We start from the raw sequence: 13,622 nt of genomic DNA on the forward strand, positions 1-13,622 counted from the left end.
AACTCAACCCGATTCTTTCATTCCCTTTCCTGATTCCTATTGCTCACTGCTTGCAAAGATTTTTCAGAAACACCTTCATTTTCCTTTTCTTAAACCATCTCTTGAAATTTCGGCATTTGATTTATTGTCTTTTTTATCCAAGAAATTGATTTTGTGATGGCTTTCTCTTCATTTTTACTTACGGTATGCAAAATCAGATGAATTTTCCTTTCTTCTACCATCTCCTTCAAAGTTTTCTGTTGTATCCATAAAAGATCTGCCCCCCCATGGCAAGTGTTTCACAATGCATCATAGATTAACAGAATCATTCAGGTTGGAAAAGACCTCTACACTCATCTAGTCCAACCTTTAACCTAGTACTAAGTTCTACCACTAAACCATGTTACTAAGTTCTAAATCTACACATTTCTTGAAGATGTCCAGGGATGGTGACTCTTGGCATGCCATTCCAATGCCGCACAATCCTTTCAGTAAAGAAATTTCTCCTAATATCCAACCTAAACCTTCCCCTGAAGCTTGGCTTAATAAAGTCCGAATAATAATATATAAACTGTGATATATAGCAACCATGGTCCATGATTTATTGAGATATTTATCTTATAAAAGCTGAGATTGAGACAGCCTTGAAGAGAGGTGAATGTCGCAGAATAGATCTGAGCATAGACATAAAAGAAAGAAGTTTCAACCCTGCAACCTTACTCCTGTTCTGGGACCCCCAGTATGAGAGAGACCTAGACATACTGGAAAGAATCCAATGCGGAGCCACCACAATGAGCCAGGGACTGGAGCACCTCTCCTGTGAGAGAGCTGGGACTGTTCAGCCTGGAGAAAAGGAAGCTCAGAGGGATCTTTCCAATGTCTATAAATATCTGAAGGGAGAGTGCAAAGAAGATGGAGCCAGACTCACCACTTCTTTCTCCTCTAATTCATAAAATAATGATACCTTCTTGATACCAGAACAAGAAATCACAGAAAACGCAACCAAACATTTTTGAGTTGAATATAGAACTTGAGCACTGATGTCTAAACATGAGACACTACTCCAGTACTTAGTGGCAGCCAGTTAAAGAGTTCAGATCTTAACATGCAAAGTAAAAGAGAAAATCACATGGGGTATAACATGTCACAAAGTTTATTGCCTTGGGAAAGGAGGCTAATAAACCTACAGCTTTTAAAGAAAAAGAGTAGCTGACAGGTAGACAAACTATAGTAACCCAAATATTGATGATTTACATTTTCTAGTATAATCCAAGTCATTCAGTGTCCTGGTTTTCAGAGCTATCAACAACACCCTTAAAAAGAGAGACATTTTGCTGAAATAGTAACCCTAAAATTCCTGGCTCTCAGTAAAATCACTTAGAATGATATAAATACATGAAGATAAGAGGAGAATGAGTTTATTGCCATGATTAGATATGATGGTAAACTATGGGAGTTTAAAAAAAAAAACAACAAAAACAAAACACTAGCAAACAGGGCTAAACACATTTCCAGTCAAATAAGTATACTTATTTGAAATCTTAAATGTTTTTCATGACAAAGTTATATCTGGTTCCAGATAAAAAGATTTATACTCCTTGATGTATAATCAACACATATAATTACATAAAATGTTTTATATCTATATTTTACATGCATTTTGATAAAAAACAGTTTGCACATATGATTTGTCATTTAATTTAAATCTGTATTAAGGATTCATAATTGATAATGAATTTCTGGGATGGAAGACATTCTCCAATAAAAATGTCACTGTGATTTAAATATGCTTGCTGCATTCTAGTTATTTCTTATTTTGATATTAGAAATGTGAGTATTGCCTAGAAATGTCAGTAAACATTTTAATGACACTGTTCTCCTGAGATGAATGTTTCACTCTATAATTGTTTCCTCTCAGTTTTTATTATACTCTTATATCCTGCATTACAATACTTTATCACGCTATTAGACACTAGTATCATGAATTCTTCAGTACGTTGGAGACATACTGCATCTCCATGCAGAAATGGAAGCATGGGTAAGAAACTTCAGACTTACAGTCAAAACTTCTGACTATCTTTGATTAAATTAATACCTGAAACACTGCCCACATTATGAACTACTCTTGTTCTTGTCAGAGAAATTTCTAGCTCTATAATTTAAAAATAATAAGCTCTTTATCTGACATTATTGCATACATTTTCTACCCACTGCTGGCTTATTTAAACTATAATCAAAAGCAAAGAATGCTGCAGACAATTATGTAAGGGAAGTCTTCAGATAGAATAAGATACCTTACAAACAATGGAAGGATGTTCTGCTATACTCAGCATGGTTCTGTTATTTATATTCAGCATACTGGAAAATAAAACCTGCTAGAACAATCTGAATGACATCTAGCTAAACTCACAAAGTCTTTAAAAAACAATAAGGAAATTTTTACAGGGCTTTTCCACATGGTCTTTCAGAATTAATTCAATTTTCATGAGCAAAATAGCAAAAAATCTCCTACATTTTTTTCCTTATTTCTAAGTAGACATACATGTATCAGTTATACTGCTAACTATTTTGCATATGGGCAAAAATGACACTAATTTTGAGGCTTACGTCCTTCATTGGCATGGTTTGCAATTTGTCCATAAAGTTATAGAAGAATACATTAGAAGAATACATACATACAGGGAATGTCAGAATGAGACAAAGAAAAAGGCTGGCAACTGGTTAGGTATTAAGGCCCCAAGAAGACATGCTGAAGATACTATAGATCTTTTATTTCTTTTATGACTTGACTAGTAGTGAAATAACTGGTAATTTTGAACATCTGGTACTCAAAATAAAATCTCAGCACATGTATTCCTTCAACAAAGTAACAGATCATGGACAAGACCGGTCCACTCCAGAGGTGTCAACCCTAAATAATTTGGGCAGGAGCCACATTCTAATCTGGTCTCTAGACTTCATCACAAAGGCGGTATATCACAAATAAGAGGATTCAGGAACAGATCAGAACATTGTCAGAACATGAAAACGAGTGAAATGCTGAAAAGGTCTGTGAAGCTGGGAGGTCTGGATACTATTTGAATGGCTATGTATTACGGAAAGATGTTAAGAAAATTAAGAAAGGGAAAGCAAATTGTTGTGCACCATTCCAATCACCAGATGTCAGTATACAACTGATATTTCAATGCTATTAGAATAACCTGGGAAACTGCTTTCTGCTCTTGGGCACATAATCTGAGCAACCGAAAGACATTACAAAAGGTCATAGAGTGTTTTAGACTTAAATATTTTTACTGAACCTGCTGCTATGCCTTCAAATACTAAAGCAGTAGGCTTAACAACACAGTAGTATTTAAGCCATACTAATTTCAAGTTCAATTACCTGTTCTAAACCAATTAAGTTACAGCGATTTATAACAGAACTTTACAACTTCAATTATCTTCTGTTTCACTATCTTTACATTATCTCTTTGTACTACTCTATTTAAAAGTCAATACACAACCGGTATTTTGGAAAATAAACAGGCAATTAGAAAATACTCCAAATTTTGAATTCAATTATTAAAAAAAAACAAAAACAAAAACAAAACATTTAATATTATTCTCTACTTATGATGCACATTCTCCGTAGGATACTGGTGCTGAAATAAATAGACAGAATCCTGTGAATTATGGTTTCTTTTATTCCTATCAGTTGTCTTCTACTTGCCCTCCAGCTGCCTGACTTCTTCAGGGCTAACCAAAAGCTACAGCACATCAGTGAGGGAGTTTTCCAAATGCCTCCTGATCACCGACTGGCACGGGGCATCAGCCACCTCTCTAGGGAGGCTGTTCCAGTGTTCGGCCACCCTCACGGTAATGGAATTGTCCCTAACACCCAGCCTGACCCTCCCCTGGCACAGCTTTGGGCCATTCGATGCCATCAGTTAGCAGGGAGCAGAGAGCGGTGCCTCCCTCGGTGCTTCCCCTGCCCAGGGACTGCAGAGAGCAACCGTGTCACCTCCTGGCCTTCATTTCTCCAAACTGGACAACCCAAGCGTCCTCAGCCTCTCCTTATAGGATGCACCCTCCAGCCCTTTTACCAGCTTTGTTGCCCCAAAATGCGGTTTGCCCTCGTGGCTGCCAGAGCACACTGCTGGCTCACGCTGCGCCTGATGTCCCCAGCACCCCCAGGTCCCTTTCTGCAGGGCTGCTCTCTCCAGCCACGCATCTCCCAGTCTGTACCTGTGTCCAGCCCTGCTCCATCCCAGGTGCAGCATGCGACGTTTTCCTTTGCTGAACTTCATGCCATTGACGACTGCCCAGTGCTCCAATCTAGCTAGATCCCTCTGCACGGCCTCTTGTCACTGCAGGGAGTCAACAGCACCTCCCAGTTCCATCTTTGATGATTACCATCAGCAGCAAACTTGCTGAGGATGCATTCCTCTCCTGCTAACCTGAATATTCTGAGTTATAAGTGTCAGCTGGATCTGGCCACAGCAAATTAAGGCTGTTGCAGTTCTGCCATTTACATTCAAACTATTTATGACTCAAGAACACATTTTGGTTTGGTGGCCTGTCATGAAATGCCAGGTGGAGGTTCTGGAGTGGTTTATTTGGACTCCGCTTGGGTGGAGCAGAGCTCACCCATCCTGAGGAAAAGAACTACACAGCCACCACGGCACACACATCCAAGAACTCATCCACATTTCAGAGCGCTACGTTAACAAAAGTCTTCTGCAAAGTCACCATTTCAAATAAGTTCCTGCTCTGAATTGTACAACACAAAATCCTAATTGTTCATCACTGAATGCTAAACATATTTGTTATCATTTTTATTTCAAATTTTTGACACGGTACAGCTTTTTACTGCAGAATTTGTTAGCAAGTGTTTAAACTGGGAGTCATTTGGAAGGGATATACTTCATAGCAGAACTGAGAGGAAGAAAGGAAAGGGAGGACTTACAGCAGACTGAATAGAAGGCAATGTTCAGTCATGAATGAGAGCAAAATGCACAAGGAGTGGCTACCAATTTGGGTGGGGAGATGGAGATAACAAAGAGGGAGGACACCAAAAGATAGGTAGGAGGCATGCAGAGTGAAGAAAGAGACAGATCAAGTAACTACACTGCACCTTTAATAAACTGCATCATCTGGTAAGGACTAAGCTGTAATTTCTTAAATCTTTTTATTGTCCCTCAAAAGGCCACAGTAAATCCAGATCCCAGATTGGATGAGTGAGGTGTACAGGTGCGACGAAGTCTGAGAGGCTTTCAGTCATTTGTTTACATAAATCCAGAAATTTGAGCTGGAGGACAGTAAGATTTCTCCTTGGTGAAACTGAAGTTAGTTAAATCGCATTATAGAATCTAATTGTCATACTACATTACCTAGAGTAAATAAACACACAAACAAAGCCAGGTAAATTATATATACAGGAGTGTTTCATTTCAAAAGGTACCTTAAAAAAAACACCCAAACAAACAAGAAGAATTAAAAGTGGTAACATAGCAGCAACTATTATTTCTGTTTTTAATCTTTCCTTGTAATATTTTTTTCCTTTCTATATTCTTAGCTTTATGACTTCCAGTCAGTTACTAAACTTGGCTATACGTGGCTGAATCAGTACCTCAGCCATTATATCTAATGACTTTATCATATTTTAGTTATTGCTTGTAGTATTTCCAGTATTACACATAGCAGCTTCACATTAGTCAACTGTTTCCTAACACAGTCTACAATCAGAAGTGAAATGTTTTGCAATATTTTAAGGAAAGACATTACAAAAACAGTAAGACCTGATGTTCACGTAACTCATAAGCACCATCTACTCTGACATTTTTGGCTTTATTGGTGTTTGGTTTGAAAGCTGCCTGCCTCTTACACTGAGATGTGTAATTACAACAGATGTGAAATTGGTGAGTTTTATGCATTCTCCATCTACAAAGAGGTCTTGACTGCACACCTATTTAGGCCTTACAGAAATCAACAGGTTAAGCCTGGTGGGGAGGAAAACCATAATACAACAAACCAGCAAAGATCACATTTCTATTGATAGGGATTGTTATAATCCTTCCTCTTGCCATCATTGCTATGTCCATTAGAAATATGCTGAAAAATGATGAAAAGAATGAATTATAGAGGTGACTATCTTCTTGCATAAATGGAGACTCACTGGAAAGAATTTACACTACGTCAATTATGTACCCACCAACTGATATATTAAACATGTCTGTCTCCAGCAACTCTAAATTTGATGAACAGAGTATCAATTTTATGAGCTCTGAAGAGTTAAATGTTTTATAAGAACAAAGTACCACATGCATGTCCACAAATACACATTACAACTCCAAACGCCAAGCTGTATCAATTTTATCAAGTTTAGCTGAACCTCTTGAATCTTTAGCAAATGCAAACCAGTTTCTTCTACAAACAGGTAAAGCATTTGGGAAAGCTGGGGTTTGCAAGGAGCTTACCGAAAGAGTAGAAGAATGGATGTATGACAATACATCAGCAAAGAGCTGCAGTTTAAAGAGATACTGGTAGTAGCTTGTTATCTGAGATAGATTTCTATCTAGTGCCAGAAAGAACACTTTTTTTGTTTACAAAGATCTAAGGTACTTGTTTCATCACTGGACTGAAACGGAAGAAAACATTTAAAACATTAAAGAGTGTTATTTAACACTCTTTCTTCTTTGGTGCTTTCATAACATTTTGAATGACATTACTGATAAACTGAAATGAATTAATAGGGAAATTATTGGAATTTTTCCTTCCTTATAGCAAAATAATGTAATGAAGCAGCCTTAAGAGATATTTAGCAGATTTCTAACATGCAGTACAAAAAAGGGAGGGCAATATTTTTAAATTGCTTTTGGTTTACAATCTGTGTTCTGATACTGATAAGGAAAAAAAAAGAAAAAGTTGATAAGGTTAGGTTAGAATGAGTGTTGGCCATGGATGGCTGGATATGGTTTCAACACTGTACAATTTGACATTACTAAGACCAACTATATTGCTAAATTTGTAAACTATATAAGTTCACAAAGAAGGCCCCAGTCACTAAACCTCAGCAAAGAAAAGCCCTTAATTTGAGCAGCTGAGAGCTTGCCTATTTCACAAACACTGGGGCAGACTTACGTTGCTTTGTCCCACACATTCTTATCTCAACCAGCTAGAATTGTGCAAGTCAGCTGACCTGATTGTTTTGATTTAAATATTGGGCTAATGAAACTAAGGATGAAATCAGTTTTCAGACCGGAATTTCATTTTAAAACCCAGGAAAGGAAAAAAGTTTGGGAACTGTAACTTCATGATTGAGTATAAGATTCTTAGAGGTTGATCAGTAAAAAGGTTTTATCAGAAACAGCAGTGGCTTCAATCTCCAAAGACATCATATCCTGCACCTGGAGAGACCTTCATGTAAGTTAAGAGTGGCACAGCCTAGCACTGATTTTACAGTGACCACTTGTACTCCTACATCAGCATGAAGAAAGGAGTCTACGCTAAAATTTCACAGCTAAGTAATAAACATCACACAATTAAACAGATCTTTCCACAGAAGTGTATCACAGGTTATATTCTGAGCAAATGTCCTCTTACTTAACTGGGTCTGTGCATTCCACTATTAATCAAAATCAAAAAACGTGCATTTTAATATTTTTCTTCTCGGAGTATCCACCTTGGTGACAACTGCAAGTAGCCGCACATCTCTAACGTTAACATTGACAGCTGTAATGTCCCCCCATAATAAGCCCACAACAAACAGACAGACGATCTTCATATGTGGCCCCTGGAAGGTTATCTCAATGGCAGTGAAAAGCACACGATATAGATCAATTTCATACATTTCAAATTTCTCCTTTTATACAAAGTAAACATCTCCCCCTCCTCCTTTTTTTTTTCAGTGTAAGGAAGTGTTGCCAATAATATCATTAGCAAAGAAGGGTGGAGAATATCAGAGTATTGCAACATTAATAAACTTATTTCTGCTTATAAACCGAGTGCTTAGTCTCCTGTGAAGACAGACACATGAGAAACACGTGAAAAACAAAGCTTTAGATAGAACAGTTTTTTTTGGAGTTCATTTCCATGGAAGAGAAATGGCATCCGTCTATACAGGTTTAGCAATAATTGGAATGGCTTTCTTCTCTCCTGTTATAATACCAGCACTGTTCCTGGCGGGGTTATTATATGACTTGTTCAATTCAAAAATGCCACCTGGAATTGACCAACCTCTAAAGCTTCGGTTTTACCATTCCGTGATGATTACAACCATGATTTCGGTAAGTTCACTTTCTTAATACTGGGGATTTCTTTTTTATTTTGGTATAATGCTTGGGAGCTGGAACATAATGGCGTAAGAAAAAAACAGTAAAGTGGCAGCAGCAATTCACCTGCCTGAAACCTGTAAGCACTGATAAATGAACCAAATGATATAATTTCTTATGTGGCTAGTTCAGAAAATAGGATATTGCCGTATTTATGAACAATATGTTTGGGTTTTTCTCATTCTTTAAAAATGCGTGTGTCAGTGTGTGTATTTACTCACATGAATGTAACATATATCCAATATATCTACTCCATAATATAAAGACAAATTTCTTTCAAACTGAATGCAGATATTAATTACTATGGAAAAAAATAAATAAATAAAAATGGGAGACCTTCAGATTCAAAAATTCTGGAACTTGTTCATCCCATCTCCTAAGTCATGTGGCACTTCCAGTGTCATAGGAACTTCGTACAAATTTGTAGAGAGGAAAAAAGAACCAACGTAAAAAAGTTGTTAGTGAGTGTGTTACACCACATTCTAGATCTACATACGCTAGTCTTAAACCAGGAATTTCCTTGGGCTAAAAGTGACCACTGAATCCTCTTAAGAGTCTGGACATTTTCCCCTACAAATACCACGGTCTTTTGACATTGACTTCAAAACGGTTGATTTTAAATTTAAGACATTATGTTGTAGCTTGAATATAGTTTTTTGTTTTCCACTAAACTTCAAAAACTTCTTCTCTGGGTAATTAAACTTTCTTTGTATTTTTTCTTACAAAATATATAGTATCTTTAATACAGAAGATAATAAAATACCTTCTAAAATGTTGCCCTCTTCATCATAGCTTTAAGAAGTAAAAGCAACCGCTGGTGTTTGTGTACATAATGAGCCTACAACTCCCATACATTTTAGCAGGGCTCCATCTATAATTTAACATCTAACCCTCTTTCACCACCTTCACGCCGCCCATAGTTGCTTATGACACTTATTTCCAAATCAAAACTTATTTTACTCCTTTCCCCCGTATTTTCAGCTTAAATACATTTGTAATTATTTTTCAGATTCACAAAAAGAAACATGCAAGCATAGATAATGAGCAAGAGGACAACTGCTTATGCAAAGTGGGGTTTGCTGTGTTTCTTTTTGGCAATATTCAGTGATACTCAATTCAATCAAACCAATTCAAAGATTTCTCAACAGTCACCATAACTCCACTGAAGGAAGCACTGTCTCCAGTACCTCTTGAAATACAATACAGTAAAATAATCCCAAGATTATTATTATTATTATTTTAATTAAAGAGAGTTGGAACCTTTCATGCTAATTTGCTGAATTCTTTCTTTTCAACAGGGAAAGATTTTGGAGAAGCTAGGGGTCTGCGGTGATTTAGCCTTATTGCGATTTGTGCTGGATGGAATACCACCATGCAGAGATTCAAAACTTCTTATCAAGGATCTCAAAGTAGATGGGGTACCTTTGAGGATTTATCAGCCTAAGTGGCCACCTACTGGCAAAAGAAGAGGAATACTGTATTTTCATGGAGGCGCTGGCACATTTGGGAGCATTAGTAAGAAATCAGCAACTTCTATTTCTAAAATCAAATCTAAACCTTTACCCTTCAGATATGTGTCAGTCCTTTCTCTGGTGCTTTTGCTGTCTTACTTTAAGAATCCAAGAATCAAAATGAAGCATACATATGCTTTAATACATGAGCATTAAAAATAAAACCAGTTTAGGGGAGTTTGATTCTTGTGATTCTACTGCATAAAATAACTGATTTCTTGTTCAGAAAGGGAGACAACTCTTTGATTGTCTCAGTGGCTGCCTACTCAGCCTCTTAACTGTTCTGGATCTCTTTCTGAGCAACCAAATCTATGTGGGCTTTTCTTGGAAGCCAAGGCACCTAGCATGGAAATCTGAATGTCATTCCAAGGGTCATACAGGGAAGTCTGTGGGTTTTGAATCCTTTACTGATTCAAAGGGTAAGTCTCCACTTGCACAGTGTCGGACAGACTTCAGTTCCCCACAACTGAGGTTGTGAGCCTACTTGGCTTGGTTCAGCATCATGTAGAAACAAAAGCTTATAATAATTTAGGTCCCATTCTGCACTGTGGCAGAAATAGTCTACCCTCATTTCACTGCACAGCATGTAGTCTGGGTGGAGGGCCAGGCTGACACCAACTGTGATGCTTCTAGTTCTAGAGCTAGATTGGGAAGTGGTGAGGACTCGAGATACAAGCTTCCATGATTTAAATGAACAGTGAATTCCTTTCACTGGAAGAAAAAACTACCATAAAGTTGGCCAGTTGTTTTTCAAAACACAGTTGCCATTGCCTAATCTGCACATTAAAGGTGCTGTATCATAATGTCATGGCTTAATATAATACCCATACCTATACATTGACTATACCTGCATGTGACCTTTCACTTGAATTCCCCGTCATATTTGATAACAGGAAAACAACTAACATAATGACACGTTTTTAAAAGGACTTGCAGACTAGAAAGCTTGAAGTCCGGAACTGGCAAATTAGCAGAAGCTACAATGAGAACAGAATTGTTGAGCAGATAAATATGAATTACTCCTTAAAATCCATGCAACTTATATAAAATGAAGCTATTCTTCATGAATCAATTTAAGCTTTTCCTATGAGTCAGTGAATAAATGAATAAAGGAAACTGAGTTGATAAAACTTTGATTCCCAAAAGGCTCTCTTAAAGAGGCTACACACCCATGACACCTGAGTGATGATCCTTTACTTGATAGAAACTGACTACAAGGTGGAAATAGGATGGCTTTTAGGAGGTTCCTGTGAGATTCCCATAAGGATCTGCACTGGGACCAGTGCTAACCAGTGCTATTCAAACCCAGAAAAGCAGTTGAGAGGTGATAAGATAATAACTCCTGCAGTGCAGGTAGTGGCTGGCTGAAAAAGTGCAGAATGCCTTTAAGATGTCAGAGGATTAGGTAATAAAATGGTAGGTGAAATGGAGAGCAGAAGTCAAACAGATGGGCAGAACACCCTAACATTATAGATAAAACAATGACTAACTACTTTGCAGGAAGATGATTTTGCAATTATGTAAGAAAATTGCCTGAAAATGTTGACGTAGTGCACAATAGCAGTCAAAAAGAAAATAAAGTGCCATGATTTTTTATTAGGAAAGGAAGACAGGACAAAGCAGGAAACCTCTTTATGCAGCTTCAATAAATCCATGATGTATTTAAATACTGCATACTGCTTAGAGTTTGGGTTCCCATACTTCAAACGGGATCTAACAGCACCAAAAAGAGTCAGTGAGAGGCTGTGTAGATGATGAAAATGCTTCTTACAAAGAATAAGTGAATATACTAAGTCTCTTCAGGCTGCCAAAGATGGATAAAGACAGAAACACTGAATGCCTAGAGAAAGTCTACAGAACCATGCCAGCCTACAGAGGGTGGAAGAAAGGACAGGTATCTGGGGAGGGAGGAATACAAAGAAACATTCTGATCAGTTAGGAAAGCTCAAGCCCTGGTAGAATTACATCTGGCCAGGGATGTTAAGGGCAACAAGAAAGGCTTCTATAGGTATAACAGCGACAAAGGGATGACTAGGGAAATTGTGGGCCCTTTTGGGAAGGAAATGGGAGACGTGGTTACCTGGATATTGAGAAGGCTGAGGTACTCAGTGACTTTTTTTTTTGCCTTTCTAAAATATAATTTCTGATAAACTTTGTCTTTAGGAGCCTTTGAAAGAATATGCCGCTATATTGCCAAAAAATGTAACTCAGTGGTTGTGTCTGTTGGGTAAGTGCTGCTTTTACATAGAAATATTTATGGTAACACAGCTTACAACTGAAATATTTCTGAAAAATATGTTGGAAATATTTACTATTTTAGATGGTGTTCTCCATTTATGGCTTTAGCCTTTAATTTAATTTAGAAATGTGCTTACAGGCCAAGTATTCTAAAATAGCTGTACACCATTACTTTGTGTTTCCAGTCTACATGGACCTAAAAACAAATATAAACTTCAAAATTTAGATAAAACGGCCTACCTAACTACCATATCCATCAACCAAGAACAATGCAAATTAAATTTTCATAATTACTTTGACAATAACCACAATGTCTTTGACATTTCAGTTATCGTTTGGCTCCTGAACACCCATATCCAGGGCAATATGTTGACTGTCTCAATGCTACCCTATACTTTATGAGGAATTTAGAAGAGTATCACGTGGATCCTGCTCTCATCATCATTAGCGGTGACAGCTGTGGAGCTAATTTTGCTACAGTTATTTGCCAAATACTGGTAAATAAAAGGGATCTCCCAAAAATACGCGCACAGGTCTTATTTTACCCAGGATTACAGGGGCTAGATTTTCATTTGCCTTCCTATCAGCAGAATGCTAGAATCCCCATGTTGTATCGGAAGCTAGTTATCTACTTCTGTTTTCGTTATCTTAATAGAAAACCATCATTTCTTGAAGATATCCTACAAAATTGCCATGTTCCTGAGATTATGAAACTGAAATATAAAAAATGGATAAGTGCTGACAATATTCCTGATGAATTTAAGATTAGAGGCTACATACCGCAGAAATCCACTTCATACAAACATGAAGTCCATGAAGCTGTCAAAGAACTGTTAGCAATAACATTTTCCCCCCTTTTAGCCGAAGACTCAATTATTTGCCAGCTCCCTGAATCCTACATTGTGACCTGCGAGTTTGATGTGCTTAGAGATGATGGACTGTTATACAAGAAGCGATTAGAGGACAATGGCATTCAAGTAACCTGGTATCATTCTGAGAGTGGTTTTCATGGAATTTTAGCCTTTTTTGGCTATGGGATTTTTTCCTTTTTATCTGGAAAAAAGATAATTGATAACACTGTGAATTATATAAACAGTCTATAATCATATTTTTCAGAAAAATGGTGCAAGTCTTACATTATTTGTGGTGAACGTATACTTGGCAAAGAATGCAAACACGTTCGATTTATGTTTTCTATTTTGACTGCATGAGGAAGTGTATTTAGTACTTTCTCATTTCTCCTGTTACTCTCAAACAAGTGGTAAGATTATTTAAAACATGAGCATTCTAGAAAACATTATTATAAAAACGCAAATAAAATCAAGCACCTGGCACTGTTTCACTTCACCTCCAGCAGTTCTAGTACCTCGGCACAGCTGGCACACATTCAAGGCAAACAAGAACATCTCTTCCTGAAGCTTCTTTTGCAGCCCAGAAATGCTGAAGACAACAGCTGGGAGCTACTTGGACCCTTGTGGGAGCTCAGAGATGGTAACGGTACCAGATGGAGCACAGTATTTCTGAGGAGTCCTATGTCAGATAGTGAAACTGCTGCTACACATTTTAATTTCTAGGGTTAGCTTGC

The 13,622-nt window shown here is 37.4% G+C and overlaps 1 protein-coding gene across 1 annotated transcript; it reads left to right on the forward strand.

The window, feature by feature from the left end:
* Positions 1–8,060: 8,060 nt before the first annotated feature.
* Positions 8,061–13,140, forward strand: LOC309886230 (arylacetamide deacetylase-like 4; the record flags this gene model as incomplete). The annotated part of the gene is made up of 4 exons (XM_082776868.1): positions 8,061–8,243; positions 9,587–9,803; positions 11,963–12,026; positions 12,366–13,140. The coding sequence occupies 4 exons, from the start codon at positions 8,061–8,063 to the stop codon at positions 13,138–13,140; spliced, it is 1,239 nt and encodes a 412-aa protein (XP_082632994.1).
* Between the last annotated feature and the right edge of the window lie 482 nt (positions 13,141–13,622).

This window comes from Aythya marila, assembly GCF_965140915.1.
Source record: "Aythya marila genome assembly, chromosome: 21".
NCBI lineage: Eukaryota > Metazoa > Chordata > Aves > Anseriformes > Anatidae > Aythya > Aythya marila.